Genomic DNA, 16520 nt, shown 5'->3' with positions numbered 1-16520 from the left:
CAATGTTTTTATTAAATGTACTGTAGCGAATCCTGATTCTCTATTGTTTTGGGTTCCCATACATCTTCTCGGTACCTCCACAGAGCATAACCTCGTGCCAGACGAAATTTCACAGGCCCCTGGTCGATCTCACGCAAATCTGCCATACACGCAGATCTCCAGGATTCGCCTCCTCGCCAGTGAGAGTAAGTGCTCCACACTAGGTCCGTCTCGTGAACAAGCAGCTTGACAAATACGCTGCACAACTTTGTCGGGGAATGCTTTTGTTTCGGAACAGCGGAACATCAGAACATCGGGCACAGTCAGGCTGTACACCTTCCCGATGTAGCTTTGGAAACGCGAGCCCTTGAGTAACCGCTGACGCATCCGTATCCGAGTCCATTCTTTCGTCATGTATTCATGAAAATCACGAACACAGATAGGAGAAGAGAAGACTTTATGAGTTCATTTACACGGATTGCTATAACATACGCGTAGCAAGCTAGCTCAAGCCAGACAGCCTCTACATAACAGGTGACCAAGGGGAACGTATATTCAGATGTCAAAGAACGAATGCCCGATGGCATTGGCTCCACCGATGACGCCAATAATGCCAGCCCAAAGTCCTTTCTTGACGCTTTCCGGTATCTTGGATACCATGCCAGCCTCCTGCAGGTGCGCGAACCAGCTTCCCGCCTTGACCTCCGCTCCGAAGAACACTCGCTGTGCCCAAGCAGCGGCAGACCCTGGCACAATACAGGCTAAACCTGGTTCTCACGGGACGCGTGTATATGGAAGCTCACCTTTGATCGGTCCTGAGGGTCCGAAGCCTAGGACGCTCAGAATGGGCCGGAGAATCAACTCCTCCGGGACAATCATGAAGACGACGATGGCCACGACCGTGTCAGTAAGATGCGGGTGTTGCTCCATGAGGTCGCCTGTTAGCACGATGGTCATGTTACCTAACGCGCCAAACAGCAATTAGGAGTGGCAACTCACCAGTGGTTATGGCAATATCTTCGATGGTCCGGATGATGTTGGCTGTATGCGCACGCATACTCTCCTCCGAGACACCGCACTGGACGCCAAAGTGAATGAGGGCTTCTTCGAGCTTGCCCAGCGCTGCGTCGACTTTCTCCTTTCTTTCCAGATGGCCAGGCGCATGGTCAGGCGGCGGGAACATGACCTTCAATTGCTCGAAGAGCTCCGCCATAAGCGAGTCCAGTTTCTTTCCGATATCTTCCATACTCTCCCCATGTACTCTGTAAGCAGACGCCTCTACGTCGCGCCTCAATGCGCCAGCGTCAAGAACGAGCTGCCCCACGGCCGATCGCATGCGGTGCAGCTTGTACCCGACGGCAGCGTCATTTTCGGCCTTCACTTTGTTCATCAGGTGCTCGGCGTGTTGCTTCACGTCTTCGCCCAGCTTCATGAGATCTTGCAAGAAACTCATCGGGTATGCCAGATTGAACAGTTTGTCCGTACTAGTAGGTTCGACATATTCGACGTCTGTGTCATCGACGAATGCGACATCGGCCTTTTCTTGCACAAGCTCCCCGACGTTAGTCGATCGGTCCGACGCTTCGTTGACATCCTTTTTCGGTTTGTTGTATACAAGATTCTTGAAGACTGCACAAATATACGTCAGAGACAGTCAACGATAGTGATGCCAGCTAGACTGTTCCACGTGAACGGACCCTTCACATCTTCGACAATTACTCTGAGCTCAAGCGTTTCAGATGGCTCGCACAGTCAACATGAGAATATGACAGGTGCGTACTTCGCTTGATGGAGCGAAGGGACTGCCGCGGCGACTGGAGTTGCGACAAACACAAACGTGAACGCGCCGAGAGCGAACACGGCGAGCACGCCGCGCAAGGTACCAAACTGCATTGTAATGAGAGCACTGCAGTCGACGATGAGTGGAAGAGGAAAGAGGAAGTGAGGTTAAACTCGTCGTCACAACCTATTATATGGCCATCAATCAAGAAGCGCCTTGTGACAGAACCTTATAGTAGACATACGAGGAGGTATGCATAGATCCGCCTCTTAAGTGACAGATACGTCTTGTTAGAGCGTTTGGCGTCTCGGATCAACATATGGCACCCCCTTTTGAAGATCTACAAGCCATATGGGGCATGCAAACATCTATAATAGTCGGAAAGCAATAGACGCGGCAGGGGGAGAGAGGGACCGTCAGAAAGCGAACATTTATCAGGGAAGACAAGAGCTTCAAAGCCGCTCCATCAACTGCTTTCAAAGTGACGTGGGATCGAAGTCCTGAATCATAGGTGAAAATGACATCGCTCAAACCGGAGAAATTCTTTACGAGAATCCTCCACAGCAGCTTATTCATTCACAGCAGAGCAATGCCGCAGACCATCGATTATTTGAAAACCTGGAGCGAAGGCTCAGTGCCTGTTCTTCTTCTGATATCAATCATCACTTGACTATAGACTCACAGCATATCCTCTGAAGTACATCATGAAGGCAAGAGTTCATGCGTACGAATTAGTTGCCAGGTACGAATATCTCGAGTGGGAAAGAACAAACGTGATTGGCCCCGATCGAAGTCATGAGAAGTCGGCAACAACAACTTGGTAAGAGAACTGTGGCTATGTTCGTTGGCGCAGCACGTGGCGCAAGCTTTAGATTGAATTGTTCTACTTTGTGCCTTGCACGGGAACATCTCCAGAGTTGAGGTTGACGAGCCGCACGCAGCCTGAGGCTGTGCAACGTTTAACATACTACCTGCAGATAAACGGAACGCAGCGGAGATCGTGTGAATATGAGCAGTCACATTGATGTCTTCAGCCACTTTTTTTTTTAAACATCCTCGCCATCGACAGACATTGTTGAACAAAAGCCATCACTCGTCCTTGTTGACGAGCTCGGAGCGCTCAAGAGCAGCCTAGCTATGTCTCGATCATCGAGATCCGATCATGACTCCGAGTCGCTCCTGGACCAACCAGGACCAATACGCATCAAATTCAAATCATAAGCCACATTGTATGCCTATCATCGAACAATACTGTTGGATGGTGAACGTCAACATTCGAACGTTCGACCATTTAAACGGACAGAACGAGCTATCATTAATGATTAAACGTGTAATTGCTCAGTGTTCGAGTCATCAAACGCGAGGCATATCCTGATTGTTTCTTTTCAACCGCACCATCACCGCCAGGCTCTCTGGGGCTAGAGCTTCGGAATACTGGAATGAGACAAGTGGCCGGCCGGATTCCTCTCACTACCTACAGACTCACCTACGCACTGTCGTGCCGCATTCTATTCTCCATTGATTTGGGTTCCTATACCTCCACAGAGCATAGCGTTGTGCCAGACGAAATTTCACAGGCTCCTCGCCTATCTCACGCAGATGCGCTATACATGCAGATATCTCAGAGTCACCTCCTCGGCGGTGAGAGGAAGTGCTCCACAGTAGCCCCGTCTCGTGAACATGCAGCTTGATAAGCACAACTTGCTGGGAATGGTTTTGTTTCGGAACAGCGGAACATTGGACAGTCTGTACACCTTCCCGATGTAGCTTTGGATACGTTGAATTATCGAGCTCTTGAGTAACCGCTGACACATCCATATCGATTCTTTCGTCATGTGTTCACGAGAACTACGAACACAGATAGGAAGTGTTAAGACTTTATCAGATCATTTACACGAATTGCTAAAACATACGCGTAGCGAGCTAGGTCGGGTCAGACAGACTCTACGTAACAGGTGACTAAGGGAACGTATGTTCAGCGGCCAAAGCATGAATGCCCGATGGCACCGGCTCCACCGATGGCGCCAATAATGCCAGCCCAAAGTCCTTTCTTGACTCTTTGCGGTATTTTGGATACCATGCCAGCCTCCTGCAGGTGCGCGAACCAGCTTCCCGCCTTGACCTCTGCTCCGAAGAACACACGCTGCGCCCAAGCAGCGGCAGACCCTGGCACAATACAGGCTGAACCTGGTTCTCACGGGACGCGTGTATATGGAAGCTCACCTTTGATCGGTCCTGAGGGTCCGAAGCCTAGGACGCTCAGAATGGGCCGGAGAATCAACTCCTCCGGGACAATCATGAAGACGACGATGGCCACGACCGTGTCAGTAAGATGCGGGTGTTGCTCCATGAGGTCGCCTGTTAGCACGATGGTCATGTTACCTAACGCGCCAAACAGCAATAAGGAGTGGCAACTCACCAGTGGTTATGGCAATAACTTCGATGGTCCGGATGATGTTGGCTGTATGCGCACGCATACTCTCCTCCGAGACACCGCACTGGACGCCAAAGTGAATGAGGGCTTCTTCGAGCTTGCCCAGCGCTGCGTCGACTTTCTCCTTTCTTTCCAGATGGCCAGGCGCATGGTCAGGCGGCGGGAACATGACCTTCAATTGCTCGAAGAGCTCCGCCATAAGCGAGTCCAGTTTCTTTCCGATATCTTCCATACTCTCCCCATGTACTCTGTAAGCAGACGCCTCTACGTCGCGCCTCAATGCGCCAGCGTCAAGAACGAGCTGCCCCACGGCCGATCGCATGCGGTGCAGCTTGTACCCGACGGCAGCGTCATTTTCGGCCTTCACTGTGCTCATCAGGTACTCGGAATATTGCTTCGCGCGTCCGCCCAGCTTCATGAGATCTTCCCAGAAACTCATCGGGAATGCCAGATTGAATAACTTGTCGGTGAGGTCGACATATTCGTCGTCTGTGTCATCGACGAATGCGACATCAACCTTTTCTTGCACAAGCTCCCCGACGTTAGCTGATCGGTCAGACGCTTCGTTGACATCCTTCTCCGGTTTGTTGTATACCAGATTCTTGAAGACTGCACAAAAATACGTCAGAGACAGTCAACGATAGTGATGCCAGCTAGACTGTTCCACGTGAACGGACCCTTCACATCTTCGAAAATTGCCCTGTGCTCAATCGTTTCAGATGGCTCGCCCAGTCAAGATCAAAATTCAATAAGGACATACTTTGCGGAGCGGAGCGAAGGCACTGCCGCAGCGACTGGAGTTGCGACAGACACAAACGTGAATGCGCCGAGAGCGAACACGGCGAGCACGCCGCGCAAGGCATTGAACTGCATTGTAACGAGAGCGCCGCAGTCGACGATGAGCGGAAGAGGAAAGAGAAAGCTCGGCTAAACTCGTCGTCACAACCTATTATATGATCCAGAAGCGCCCCGGCGTGACAGAACCTTATGCGTAGTCATACGACTCGGGCATGCATAGATCTGCACTCTTAAGAGACGATTTGGCGTCTCGAACCAACATATTATACATTGAAACATCTATGATCCATATGGGACACGCGGTCATCTATAAAACTGCTCATATTGATGCCCAGGATAAATCTATAAGTACAACATACTCCAGTAATGATGAAGGAATACCTCGAAAAATGGCGCACGGATATGCATAATATTATAAAGTCATGCAATGACGACGGATCTCAGACGACTACTCATCTGTTAACGATGAAACGCCCATTGCATGAAGCGCTGGAACAGATCCTTGATAGTCTCCCAGATGCTTTTCGGGATAGCCTCCAGCAGTCCTGCCTTTTGGAGGTGTTCAAACCAGGTGCCTACCTTGATTTGCGCACCGATAAACACTCGCTGTGCCCATGCTGCAGCGGAACCTGACTATGGCCTCAACACAACTGACATGCAGCGTCGATATATGCGTAAGGCTCACCTTCGATCGGTCCATATGGTCCAAAACCGAGCACGCCGAGAAGAGGGCGCAGAATAAGCGATGCGGGTATGATCATAAAGACACCAATTCCGAGTAGTGTCTCGGCCAGGATGGGATGTTCCTCAATCAGATCGCCTGCAACGTATGAAATGAGTGACTGTGCAGATCGCACGATCATGTCCAACACTCACCGATCTCGACGACAACCTGTTCAAGGAGCGGGCGAATGTTTTCCATGTGCACCCGCATAGCCTCTTCTGAGATGCCATGCTGCATGCCAAACGCTATGATCGCCTCCTCCGCCTTCTTCAATGCTATATCGACATGCTTCAGTCGTTTTTTGTGGTGCGGAGCTTGGTCCGGAGGCGGGAACATTTTCTTCAATTCTTCGAACAGTCGCGCCAGGATATCTTCGAGGCTCTCGGAAATGAATTCCATGCTCTCATAATTCTCCGCAGCCGCCGTGTTTAAATCGCGTTCTAGCGCGTTCGCGTGAACGACGAGCTGGTTCATCGCCGAACGTATACGAAGCAGCCGCGCTCCGAGTGCAGCGTCATGCTGAGCGATGGCAGTTGCCACGAGGTGCTCTGCATACTGCTGCGCACGGCTGCCCAGCGCGACCGCCCGCTCCCAGAAGTTCATTGGGAACACGAACTCCAAGGTGTTCGCGTCGTCCCCAGAATACTCATCCAAGACTTCAGAAAAGGTGATCAGGTCTTCGTGCAGAGTCTCAGTCAGGGTGGATGGCTGCACTGGTATTGCATCATCGTAGGTCTCGGATCGGTCATGAACGATGTCTGAGAAGATTGCAAGACGTGCAGGTGAGATATTCACGAGCGGGGACGCAGACAGCTGAGGACCGACGGACGTTTCACCTCGCCGTTATTATTTCTGCTCGCAATTCTTACAATGAGTGTCCGTGTAATGGATGACACAGTGGCTCCGGAGCTCACCTGAAATACTGGAGAGAGGGGACCGCAGCGGAGACAGGTACAGCACATTGCACGATGACGGAGGCAAATATCGCTAACAGAGCGAGCCTATTCTGCCATAGCCCTACGAGCATATCGGCGAGCGTTCTGTCACGGACGGCGACAGGAGAGGAGAGGTAATGGTTGGGAAGAGTGGGGCACGCCAAGAGGCCGTATCGATATATAGGCCATGAGGCAAACGGGCTTCCGGAAGAACGAGTCTATGTAGCGTGGCACGAGAGATACACGAGGATGGATGTGGCCTAATCTGGCAGGTCAAACCAACATCCCGTTGCACTCCCTTTGTTGTGACGGCATCGCGTTGCAACAATTGGATTCAAGAGGCATAGCCAAGACGAATGACCGCTGGATATACAGATCCCCCGTACCTCGAGATCATCGCGTTGTTGCGCACGATGTGGAGGCACAAAGCATTCTTGGGGACTGCGTTGCGCAAGTGGCCTCTAGCTATGGGAGTTCACTCTTTTGCCAAAGAAGCAAGCCAGCGGTTTTGATGCCACCGGTACCTGCTAAAGCGATCCCCACCTGAGGACCACCCATACCACCCAACGTCTCCGGTCCTTCTCAGTCTCCTCGTCTCTTTCGACGTTCCACGGTCGAGTCGTCGTGCCATTAATTTCCTTCTCCGTGGCGGTCTCGATCTCGAGCCCCGTTTCTGATACAGCCCTCAAAAACGCCTGTATCGTGTACCTTCCTGTGTGCAAGCCCGCAACAAGATATACCCGGGACTCAGTCGATCTCTTCAACGTCGAGCAAATGGTCTGGATGAAGAGGGAATGCAGCTCGGAATTCCACAGTGTATCGGCGGCGATGACCACGTCGAAGCTCGGATCCAATGGCGATGCACCTTTAGGCGAGGGGGTGAAGAGAATGGCAGGATCAGATCCCCAGGCATACGGCACGGCACGACACCTGTCTGGACCCTCATTCTGCTTGATGTTGTCCGATAAAGTCCGTATGAGCTCCTCGTCGGGATAATCACTCGAGACAACTTCCACATCATCATACAACCTAGCATTTAGGATTCCCGGAAGGCCTGCCCCCGCCCCTAACTCTAGCACGCGTAAGCGTTCGCCCCTGTCGACCACCACGCGTATATGGCGGTCGAGATCCAGCTCAGAGAGATTATCAGCCATATACAGAGATGACATCCATATGGAGGATGCATGCAGGGGCCAGTTGGCAGCCTGAGTATCGGGTGTTCGGACAGTAATAGTCAGCAACGGGTTGGAGGTACTGCGAGTCATTTTTTCAGTATACAGCCCAGGATAGGTGTAGGTGAAGACCGATCCCGCAGACGAGTGTGCAACAGGCGCACAGTCGTACAGAACTTGTAAAGACTCGGAGAGAAGATCCTCAGGCTCAGCCATGGCACTGCCTGGATCCGTTAGATGTCGGAAATACACTGATTAGCACTCTGCGGCGAAGATTCTACGCAAGGCGTCGCAAGAAGAGCTCGACAGCGAAACGAGAGCCTCCAAAATGCAAAACGAGACATCGGATTGGAAGAGTAATTTAGACGCTCGCGCATTATGGCCGCACGTGGTCGCGAACCTGCTTTGACCGCAGCCGCCACCGCCAGGCAACCTCGAGCTCTTGTGCATCGTCTTTCCTTCTCCCTTTGGAGAAATCCCCACCCCTCTGCAAGCCATGGATATCGACAGCTCGCCTCCGCCAACCGAGCCGTGAGTATGGCCAGGCTAAGTTAGCTTGCTGTGCCTAACGTCTGTCCAGACCGGGACGTGTGAAGGTGTACAGCACGCGGAGCAAGGTGACCTTGTCCCTCTTAGGTGCGCGTAAGCGACAAACGCTCATGTCCACCTGCTGCGCAGAAACGCCTGGACTACGTGGAGAGCGATAATGATGCCAAGTTCGTCGCTATTACACTCGTTTCCGCGCAGTGATCCAGACTTAATCGTTTTGAAGTGTTTCGTCTCATTCGGGCTCTGACAATGAAGGAAGCAAGGAAGTGGATGCCGATCCCGTGCCTGAGACCGAACCGGAGGATGGAGGGGACGACGATGATGACGATTGGGATGAAGCGGAAGAGGGGATTCAGGCGCAAGGAGATACCAGTGTGAGCCAGGCCAACGAAAAGGTGGGTTTCACTGTTTGAACTGGCAATTGATATCTGCTTCGGCTTTGCACTTCGTTGGAACTGTGGGTCTAGTTTGATGAGGCCTCCGATCTGCCAGTGTATCTGCATCTACCAGAAAATGGCAGACTTGCCGTTCTTTGTGCAAGCGCACGCGGCTGCGGAGGGTCAAGCACACTGTTCACTACTGCTTTCCGTGTGGATATCCACCACGTGAGCTGTCACGGTATTTTGCATTTGCTATTTAATTCGCATCAGCTGCGCCTGGCACGCATCTCGAGTTTCAGCAGTGATGCGCTGCCCTGATCCTCTTGAGAAACTCTAGCCGATCAGCATTGTAAGGCGATGACATAACGATGTCAGTGCATGTTGACGACTCTCGTGGACCGATTGGTTGCCCTTCATTGAGTCTGATCCGTGCTTAGTTTTTGATAAATCGTTTAACATCACTGATTGTTTCTCCAGGCCACATCGAAGAAACAACCTCCGAACAGAGTCGACGTCATGTATGTTGCTTCCTCACCTCAATCTCCCTGGCCGGATCTGAGACATCGTGACATACCCTTCTTGCACTAGGTTATCTGCTCCGTCGCCAAGACGCCCTTCTCGCAGGCCAGGTGAAACTCCTTCACGCAATAAGAAGCCTCCGGCTCAAACCAAAGCGGCTTCGCACGGGCGGGACGCTCCCAATCCGCCGGACCTCCCCGCTGATGATCAGCGCTCCCCGCCGACAAGCGTCAAGCCCCTTTCGGCCATAGGCGTCAACGGCTTGCTAGCGCAAACAAAGTATGCTGGAAAAACTATGCTCCATTCACCGTGCTCACACATAATGTCTCCTTCATCGTACTCGCACCCTATTCATCACAGCCGTACGGGCACACCGGATAGCACGGCAGACGAACATTCAGTTACAGGCGAGTCGTCGAAGGGAAACATCCGGACGCGTAAGACCGAGGCAGAACGTATTGAATTCCTGCAAAGCGATCCGCTCTCGGGAGAGGTAGAACCGCATCGCGTCTACTGCAGAGCGTGTGAGGAGTGGGTGCAGCTCAATTTGAAGCGGAAATATGTGATGCAGCACTGGATTCTTCACCGCAAACAACATCACAAGCAGCAGGATGCCTCCGAGAGGTGAGTCGATGTCACGTCCCCCCTACCTCGATTGTCATTTGCGTTGATGTTGGCTTAGGCCAGAGGCTGAGGATACGAAATCTGACGCCGCGGAAGAGGAGCGCACAAGAAAGGATATCATCGTCGATGAAGTCGCGGCGGTGGTAGTCGATGCAGTCCACGATGGTACGAGCTCCGCTGCTCCATTGGGGATCTCACTAGCTGAGAGACCTCGTGCAGAGAGGCCTGCTAGTGAACGGCCAAGCAGCCATGTCGCCACAGCTCAGCGTAAGCTGAGCCTTGTGAACGATGGTCAAGTGAAGAAGATCAGTGAACAGAGCGTGGAATGTGCAATATGTCATGCAGAGGTATCCGTCAGGGGAGAGGTCGATTATGATTTGACACTCTGGAAGGAGCACAAGGCAACGTGCGCTCCGTAAGTTGACTCCCCTATTTCATGTATTACACAATGCTGACGGTTTTCCTTGAAGGTCAACTCAACATCCCGCTGTCGCCCAAAGCCCAGGTCGGGATAACATCTCTGCTCTCAATTTGGCTCAAATGACGGTCGAGACGCCAGCCAAAGCTACCTCACCGGTGGTACCCGTGGAAGCTGGTCCAGCCTCTTCGGAGCCGCCTTCGCGAACTAGCCGTAAACGTCGACGTGAAGACGACGAGGAGGATCAACCACAGCCTCTACGGAGGAGACCATCACTTGCGCAAATGCTCGAGGTCGAGGACGCAAAGACTTTCTTCGACCTGCTGGCTCACCCTTTCCGCTCGTTCATGCGCGGCTATCGCGAGGGTCGGGGTCTCCCGCCGGAGTAACCCATATCTTTACGTGTTCTCTTCACAATCTGTGTGCCATCATCCTTCCGTACAACCCCCTTGCAGTTGTCGATATTTATACCATGCGGAACGGTCACAGCGCCGTTGTACCTCGTATCTGCTGCTACTGCTTACATTCTGCTTTGCCTGGTGTATTGACGGAACGGTCCTGAATGATCATCTTGAATAAGCAATAGCCTTTTGGTTCCGCGAAGCATGGCCCGGCTCGGGAACAGTTGCTCGCGGAACACATGATTCGCACGCGCGCGCTAGCAAGTAGCCTAGTCTAGCGGAGCAGCACGGTCCATGCCTGTCACCTCTGGTACTCTATATCCTTCTCCTCTTCGCCTAGTGTCCTTTCTACCTTTTCCCCCTTCCCCCTCGCTTCATTTTCCCCTCATATTCGACTTTGGCGCAGCGGATGACCTCTGCGCGACGGTGAGCAATTTTACCGCCTGTGGGAGAACGTCATGTGCTCAATTTGCCTTGTATAGGTCTTTGGAGAGCACCAGCGGGATGACCGTTCCTATCCCCTCTCAGTCCGAGGTCTGTAAGAAATCGATCCTTTATGCTGGGATGTCTTTTCTCATTGCTCTGGCAGCCGCGTATGTCGGGGGGAGTCAGGAAACTGAGGTTCGCGCTCGAACAGTCTGTAGACTGTCATTCTGGACTTGACGCAGGCGTGGCACGCCCTTCTAATAGGTCCTGGGGGTTATATGAGTCGCCCGCGGTGTCTTCTAGCTCTCCAGGGTGAGTAGGCTTCTCACGCCGCTTCCCACTGTCCTCGACGCGTAATTGCCTAACAGATCGGACTGCGTGTCTCCCTCGACTAATACGCGTGGCGGGGACGTCGAGGGTCACGATTCGGCAATGACCGTCGACCCTGGTTCGCACGACGTTCGCCGAGGCTGGTCCCCCTCGAGAGATCAGTCTAGAGACGCGTCGCCCCCTGGCGCGCCACATTCTCCGACGTAAGGGGCAGGTCGCTGTCAAAACAAAGGGACACTAAATTGGCCTTTGATCTGACAGCATCAGTTCGGCTCGTAGACCGACTCAGGGCGAACTGGCGAGGGAACAGAAATTGCGGACGGATCCCATGGTCATCGTGCACAGCCCGCAATTCGTGGAATGCGTTCGGTGCGGCAGTACGATCAAGCTATCGATGAAGAGCGCGTTCGACCCTGCGCATTGGCAAAAACACAGGGAACGTTGCAACAAGCGACCTGATAACGTTGTCCAAGAAATGCGGGCGAATGCTCCGGTAAGAAATCTGGCCAGTGATGCGCCACCCTCGATTACCTCACGTGAGTCGCAGCAGCAGCCCTCCTTCCCCTCCGAAGTCAAGATTGCCAGCGCTGTGAAGCGGCACATAACGCCGTCCTCGAGCCCGCTGCCACCCTTAACTCCGGACGAGGACGACAGCATGTCACGCGTGAGTTCCTCCAAGGAAGAATCAGAGCCCGAGGTGGAGTCACTCACCGCCCCCGCCATAATCATCCATGAACCGAGTGCGGAGTTTGAGGAGTATCTCATCCGGTCGCAGCGGCGTCCGACACGAGAGCTGTCCCCTCTTCTCGGCAACTGGCAAGAATGGGATTGGTCCCATCTCAAGGCACCTGTCTGGTCGACCGAACCGCTTCTGGACTGTTCCGACAAGGTTTGCGACGGGGGTCGGAGGGATCTTCTCGCACCCGGGACGCCAGATCATCCCTTTGCCCGCTTGTTCCCCGTGAAGCCGGAAGACGAAGATTGCTAGAGGATCTATCTACACGCTACTATATACCTCAGCTGTACAGTTACTGTAAGCTCTGCTTGTCTATTTGCTGTCATCTTGCTCTCGATATAATCCCTGCTCGGGCACATCTAATCTTACTCATATATAGTGTAGCATATCCGCACATAGCCTCTTGTTTACACACCGTTATATCGCTCGTCCCCACTGCACGCACTTCGTCACAGACTGCTGTCGCAAACCACGCATTCACCGCTTTCAGTTATTGTACATGCATTATACCGTCGCGTCAGATCAATATGAGGCAGTGGGACACCGTTCGCTAATGTAACATATGTATTTACTGGTCAATCTGAAATTCGTTATCGAGGAACGGGCACGATGGGAACGCGCAGAACCGGGAGTCTACCCGACCGCTCTCGGCGCTGTATCATCCTCGTCCTCTAGCGGTGGTCTCACGATACCGCTCCGCAGCATGTTGACTACGACAGGGTCCTCGGAAGCGCGGGACCCTCTAAAGAGAGCACCATGAATCACTGCTTGGCTATCTGGGGGATCGAAGGGCTTACAGCACAGCCTTCGCAACGTCCGCCATTACGGTCCCGCTGGACATCTCGATCTTCTCGATTGGGTGAGCGAGGGCGTCGGCGCGTGTGGGACCAAGGTTTAGGAGAAGGACAGGTTTGCGTAGGTCCAGGGCATGCTTGAGGAGCCTGGGGTAAAACTTACTAAATGGCCAGAGAGCGAAGGGTCACGGGAATTACCTGAACGCCGAGAATGTCGCCAAGGTTGTGCCAACCATGAATAGTCTATCACAGCTCTCTACATCTGCAAATCTAGGTCATTGGTGGTGATTGGTCTCCTGGGGACGTGGAGGTGAAGGGATACGTACGACCGACCCTTCACCTCTTTCGAGATAGACTCGCCAAAGAATATGACCTCGGGTTTGAGCTGATCGGCGATATGAGTCTTGTGTCGTGAGCAGTAAGTGCGGGGAATAGCGTACGATATTGTTACGTAGACCTTCGGACAAACAAGCCGGGCAGTCGGGTACTACAAATTCGTCATAGCTCACACCCTCCAACTCGACCTGCAGGCGGGCCGTTGTCATCGGACATTCATGAAATAGGCGAGTGAGAAAATCGCACATCACCGTCCGGGTTCGTCCGCACTTTCCGTCCTGTCGCCTCCAGCTCACCCATGAACGCCTTCCATTGCGGGTTAGCCTCCGATAACCTCTCTTGAAACGCATCCCGTTGGACCAAATGACCATTCGAGCAGCGCACGCTCTAGATCGACTCTAGGTTAGCATACCGACGGACTGTATCCAAGCTGGCTGGCGCACACGTAGTCGTCCGTGGAGCTCCAGGATCCTTTCCTCCATTCGGGCATTATCCCACACGTGCGAGATGGCCTTGTGATGCAGGCCGTCGACATTCTGGGTGACGAGTCTGTTAACGACATCGCTGTACTGTAGAGCGGCTAGGGCGTAATGGGTGGGATTGGGCTGCGCGGCGCTCAAGGGTGGGTATCCGATGTATGAACGGAGCCTTGTGCAGATATTAGAGAAACCGACATCGTTTGAGCGAAAAATTTGGTACCAGTATCGTCGTCTGGTTGGATCATGAGTAATGGCAGTAGAGGCAACGCCGAGGGCACGCACCTAAAGGCCGCGCCTTTTTCAGTCGAATCCATCAATTCATGGTACTAATATTTTTCCCGTTACGCAACTTCACACCGCAAGGAGACTTTGTGAGGCCCACGTACAAATATCGGCCTACTCAACCGCCATATTAACATCATTCTTACCGCATCCGAGACGGCCATCTGCCACGCACTTGTAATTTGGATTCAAATACCTGCCCTTCACGCCGCGGTAGGCTCTGATGCCCGAATCTACACTCACCCCCGCTCCCGTGAGGACTGCGACGTTTCCAGGAGCGATGAAGCTCGATATCCGCTCAACTGCGCCAGCATGCGAGATGGTCTGTGTCGCAGTGGCCGTCCTGAGGAGGGCCTCAGGGATGGTAGGAACAGAGACGCGCATGTGACACAACCCCGATCAGACGCGCTCGGGCGAGGAATGATGCGGGCGGCGTTTGCTCCTGACCCTTACCTCCTTCGTCTCATCGCCGTCGGCAGCGACCATGAACGCGCCCCCAGCGCCCCCGTCCGTCCTGCAGACCCCCGGCTTCGCTCATTACTCGCTCGCGTGGTCGCCGTTCCACAACAACCGCATTGCGCTTGCGTCGTCTGCGAACTATGGCCTAGTGGGCAACGGCCGTCTCCACCTCGTCTCGCTGCATCCTGGCCCCGGAGGGCTGCCTGCGCTCTCGCTTGACAAGTTGTGAGTGGTGATGCGCTGGCATGGCGGGGGCCTCGATCGCGTTGACGAAAACAGCTATGACACTCAGGACGGTCTGTACGACGTCGCGTGGTCTGAAATGCACGAGAACCAGCTCGTGAGCGCCTCGGGCGATGGATCGCTTCGACTATGGGATATCACGTTGAATGTATGTGGGATTGTTGTGCGCGGATGCGTCGGTGTCGATGTCAAACTAAAGATCCGCAAGCACATCTAGGATCTACCCATCCGTGCTTGGCAGGAGCACACGCGCGAGGTGTTCTCCGTGGACTGGTCAAATATTCAGAAGGACATGTTCGTTTCCTCTTCGTGGGATGGTACAGTGAAGCTGGTGCGTCTCAGTCCTCCTACGTCACAAGCTGAGCTGACCATGATCACAGTGGTCGCCAGAAAGACCACGTTCCATAACGACTCTGCAAGCACACCGTGCCTGTGTCTACCAAGCTCTCTTCTCACCCCATCAGCCCGATACAATCGCGACCTGTTCCACAGATGGTACCCTCAGGATCTTCGATCTTCGTTCGCCTTCCTACGTCCCCTCGGGACCCGGCGCGGACCAGAGCGCCTTCGTCGCCCCCGTTACCGCCGCAGCTCTCACCGTGCCCGCGTCCGGCACGGAAGTGCTCACGCTGGACTGGAACAAGTACCGCCCGTTCCTGCTCGCGAGCGCGGGCGTCGACAAGGCGATCAAGGTATGGGACTGCCGGATGGTTAAGCTTGGCGCGGAGGGCGCACGCGCGGGCGCGGTTGGGGGTGTGTGCGAGACGCAGCTGCTCGGGCATGAGTATGCGGTGAGGAAGATCCAGTGGAGCCCTCACCGGCCGGATGTGATTGCGAGTGCGAGCTATGACATGACGTGTAGAGTGTAAGGAGTGCACCTCGTTTTTCTTCCCTGCTGTCGTCTAATATTCGGCGTGTTTAGGTGGAGTACGACTCCGTCGCCGGCGGGATCGCACCTGTTGTATATCCACGACCCGCACACGGAGTTCGTCGTCGGATGCGCTTGGTCGCTATATAACGAAGGCATACTCGCGAGCTGTGGATGGGATTGCAAGCTCAATGTATTCCGTGTATGAAGCTAACAAGATGACTTATATATTATCCGCCGTATCGCAGACAGGCTGATCCTTTCATCGTTGCATCCTCGGAAGCCTCCATTGAACGTGGCCTCGTTCCACAGATTCTTTGCTTCACAATTCGAGGTTCAAACCATATTTGGGCGACAGGTATAGATCAACTTTGTCTTTGTCTTTGACAGGTTGATCATTGGCGGACCTGCGACGCTCGGTCATCAAGAACGTGGGGCCCCTACTAATTCCATCTCACGGAACACTCCACTCGCTTGCCGCAAAGCCCTGGTGTACCGTCTGCGTGTACTAGCATGACAGGCGTCAAGAACACATGTCATTGGCATTTCGGACCCATCCTGTCTCGATGGACAGCTGCTCAGACTGGTTTCTCAGAGTATCTCACCGCACACCAGCAGCATTGATGTGTATATCAATGCGCGCATCAGCAATGGTCTTTGTCCGCACATTCGCAAGAACATCAGGTCACAGCCTGAATTCGACGCTGTGTTGGTGACTCGTATTTCTGCTCGATACTGTGAACGCATCCGCGGCACCTTGACGTGCTTCCTGTCGGGTGAGCGGTAGCCCGAACGCTGGACGTTCCGGAGCAGCTCAGATGACGAGTCATAAACAACCCTGTCGTACAACCCAA

The 16520-nt window shown here is 53.5% G+C and overlaps 8 protein-coding genes across 8 annotated transcripts; 3 read left to right on the top strand and 5 right to left on the bottom strand.

Moving 5' to 3' along the window:
- Positions 1 to 425: 425 nt before the first annotated feature.
- Positions 426 to 5118, bottom strand: LAESUDRAFT_123182 (uncharacterized protein). Its single transcript, XM_040901258.1, has 8 exons — positions 4954 to 5118; positions 4871 to 4893; positions 4179 to 4802; positions 3983 to 4117; positions 3846 to 3925; positions 979 to 1057; positions 783 to 917; positions 426 to 725 (listed from the first exon to the last, which is right to left on the bottom strand). The coding sequence occupies exons 1-8, from the start codon at positions 5064 to 5066 to the stop codon at positions 535 to 537; spliced, it is 1380 nt and encodes a 459-aa protein (XP_040765039.1). The 5' UTR covers positions 5067 to 5118; the 3' UTR covers positions 426 to 534.
- Positions 5119 to 5238: 120 nt separating this feature from the next.
- On the bottom strand, positions 5239 to 6648 carry LAESUDRAFT_725207 (uncharacterized protein). Its single transcript, XM_040908778.1, has 4 exons — positions 6630 to 6648; positions 5868 to 6567; positions 5677 to 5811; positions 5239 to 5620 (listed from the first exon to the last, which is right to left on the bottom strand). The coding sequence occupies exons 2-4, from the start codon at positions 6316 to 6318 to the stop codon at positions 5451 to 5453; spliced, it is 756 nt and encodes a 251-aa protein (XP_040765038.1). The 5' UTR covers positions 6319 to 6567; positions 6630 to 6648; the 3' UTR covers positions 5239 to 5450.
- LAESUDRAFT_725205 (uncharacterized protein) lies at positions 6417 to 7148 on the bottom strand. Its single transcript, XM_040908777.1, has 2 exons — positions 6630 to 7148; positions 6417 to 6567 (listed from the first exon to the last, which is right to left on the bottom strand). Exons 1-2 carry the CDS (start codon positions 6740 to 6742, stop codon positions 6507 to 6509), a joined length of 174 nt encoding a protein of 57 aa, XP_040765037.1. The 5' UTR covers positions 6743 to 7148; the 3' UTR covers positions 6417 to 6506.
- A 29-nt stretch (positions 7149 to 7177) lies between these two features.
- On the bottom strand, positions 7178 to 8115 carry LAESUDRAFT_812283 (uncharacterized protein; the record flags this gene model as incomplete). Its single annotated transcript, XM_040914389.1, has 1 exon — positions 7178 to 8115. The coding sequence occupies exon 1, from the start codon at positions 8036 to 8038 to the stop codon at positions 7178 to 7180; it is 861 nt and encodes a 286-aa protein (XP_040765036.1). The 5' UTR covers positions 8039 to 8115.
- Positions 8116 to 9042: 927 nt separating this feature from the next.
- On the top strand, positions 9043 to 10864 carry LAESUDRAFT_123131 (uncharacterized protein). Its single transcript, XM_040901256.1, has 8 exons — positions 9043 to 9171; positions 9229 to 9269; positions 9340 to 9549; positions 9631 to 9894; positions 9953 to 10059; positions 10114 to 10309; positions 10365 to 10399; positions 10454 to 10864. Coding segments are annotated over exons 2-8 (1062 nt in total). The 5' UTR covers positions 9043 to 9171; positions 9229 to 9267; the 3' UTR covers positions 10702 to 10864.
- Positions 10865 to 10919: 55 nt separating this feature from the next.
- Positions 10920 to 12653, top strand: LAESUDRAFT_122935 (uncharacterized protein). Its single transcript, XM_040901255.1, has 7 exons — positions 10920 to 11139; positions 11196 to 11247; positions 11303 to 11334; positions 11404 to 11451; positions 11508 to 11672; positions 11731 to 12502; positions 12585 to 12653. The coding sequence occupies exons 1-6, from the start codon at positions 11123 to 11125 to the stop codon at positions 12455 to 12457; spliced, it is 1041 nt and encodes a 346-aa protein (XP_040765034.1). The 5' UTR covers positions 10920 to 11122; the 3' UTR covers positions 12458 to 12502; positions 12585 to 12653.
- Positions 12654 to 12838: 185 nt separating this feature from the next.
- Positions 12839 to 14480, bottom strand: LAESUDRAFT_758700 (DHS-like NAD/FAD-binding domain-containing protein; the record flags this gene model as incomplete). Its single annotated transcript, XM_040912484.1, has 10 exons — positions 12839 to 12947; positions 13003 to 13146; positions 13198 to 13269; positions 13326 to 13384; positions 13440 to 13523; positions 13582 to 13722; positions 13779 to 14046; positions 14097 to 14140; positions 14201 to 14210; positions 14272 to 14480. 10 exons carry the CDS (start codon positions 14478 to 14480, stop codon positions 12839 to 12841), a joined length of 1140 nt encoding a protein of 379 aa, XP_040765033.1.
- Positions 14481 to 14530: 50 nt separating this feature from the next.
- LAESUDRAFT_749587 (WD40 repeat-like protein) lies at positions 14531 to 15938 on the top strand. Its single transcript, XM_040911566.1, has 5 exons — positions 14531 to 14780; positions 14835 to 14946; positions 15016 to 15129; positions 15179 to 15663; positions 15721 to 15938. Exons 1-5 carry the CDS (start codon positions 14581 to 14583, stop codon positions 15872 to 15874), a joined length of 1065 nt encoding a protein of 354 aa, XP_040765032.1. The 5' UTR covers positions 14531 to 14580; the 3' UTR covers positions 15875 to 15938.
- The last annotated feature ends 582 nt before the right edge of the window (positions 15939 to 16520 follow it).

This window comes from Laetiporus sulphureus, assembly GCF_001632365.1.
Source record: "Laetiporus sulphureus 93-53 unplaced genomic scaffold LAESUscaffold_16, whole genome shotgun sequence".
Classification (NCBI taxonomy): domain Eukaryota; kingdom Fungi; phylum Basidiomycota; class Agaricomycetes; order Polyporales; family Laetiporaceae; genus Laetiporus; species Laetiporus sulphureus.
This window is presented reverse-complemented; position numbering and strand designations above follow the sequence as displayed.

What these genes read in the sequence shown, in the direction of transcription:
- LAESUDRAFT_725207 (XM_040908778.1), bottom strand. Translation starts at nt 6,318, where the DNA reads ATGAACTTCTGGGAGCGGGCGGTCGCGCTGGGCAGCCGTGCGCAGCAG. An exon ending in ACAGGTTGTCGTCGAGATCG is followed by an intron (nt 5,812 to 5,867) that starts GTGAGTGTTGGA and finishes CATACGTTGCAG; the next exon opens with GCGATCTGATTGAGGAACAT. An exon ending in ACCATATGGACCGATCGAAG is followed by an intron (nt 5,621 to 5,676) that starts GTGAGCCTTACG and finishes GGCCATAGTCAG; the next exon opens with GTTCCGCTGCAGCATGGGCA.
- LAESUDRAFT_122935 (XM_040901255.1), top strand. An exon ending in CTATCCCCTCTCAGTCCGAG is followed by an intron (nt 11,248 to 11,302) that starts GTCTGTAAGAAA and finishes TTGCTCTGGCAG; the next exon opens with CCGCGTATGTCGGGGGGAGT. An exon ending in GGGGGAGTCAGGAAACTGAG is followed by an intron (nt 11,335 to 11,403) that starts GTTCGCGCTCGA and finishes CCCTTCTAATAG; the next exon opens with GTCCTGGGGGTTATATGAGT.
- LAESUDRAFT_123131 (XM_040901256.1), top strand. An exon ending in GGCTTGCTAGCGCAAACAAA is followed by an intron (nt 9,550 to 9,630) that starts GTATGCTGGAAA and finishes TATTCATCACAG; the next exon opens with CCGTACGGGCACACCGGATA. An exon ending in CACAAGGCAACGTGCGCTCC is followed by an intron (nt 10,310 to 10,364) that starts GTAAGTTGACTC and finishes TTTTCCTTGAAG; the next exon opens with GTCAACTCAACATCCCGCTG.
- LAESUDRAFT_725205 (XM_040908777.1), bottom strand. Translation starts at nt 6,742, where the DNA reads ATGCTCGTAGGGCTATGGCAGAATAGGCTCGCTCTGTTAGCGATATTT. An exon ending in CCCTCTCTCCAGTATTTCAG is followed by an intron (nt 6,568 to 6,629) that starts GTGAGCTCCGGA and finishes AATTGCGAGCAG; the next exon opens with AAATAATAACGGCGAGGTGA.
- LAESUDRAFT_123182 (XM_040901258.1), bottom strand. Translation starts at nt 5,066, where the DNA reads ATGCAGTTCAATGCCTTGCGCGGCGTGCTCGCCGTGTTCGCTCTCGGC. An exon ending in AATTTTCGAAGATGTGAAGG is followed by an intron (nt 4,803 to 4,870) that starts GTCCGTTCACGT and finishes ATTTTTGTGCAG; the next exon opens with TCTTCAAGAATCTGGTATAC. An exon ending in GGTTCGCGCACCTGCAGGAG is followed by an intron (nt 1,058 to 3,845) that starts GCTGGCATGGTA and finishes TTTGGCGTCCAG; the next exon opens with TGCGGTGTCTCGGAGGAGAG.
- LAESUDRAFT_749587 (XM_040911566.1), top strand. Translation starts at nt 14,581, where the DNA reads ATGAACGCGCCCCCAGCGCCCCCGTCCGTCCTGCAGACCCCCGGCTTC. An exon ending in TATGGGATATCACGTTGAAT is followed by an intron (nt 14,947 to 15,015) that starts GTATGTGGGATT and finishes AAGCACATCTAG; the next exon opens with GATCTACCCATCCGTGCTTG. An exon ending in GGGATGGTACAGTGAAGCTG is followed by an intron (nt 15,130 to 15,178) that starts GTGCGTCTCAGT and finishes CCATGATCACAG; the next exon opens with TGGTCGCCAGAAAGACCACG.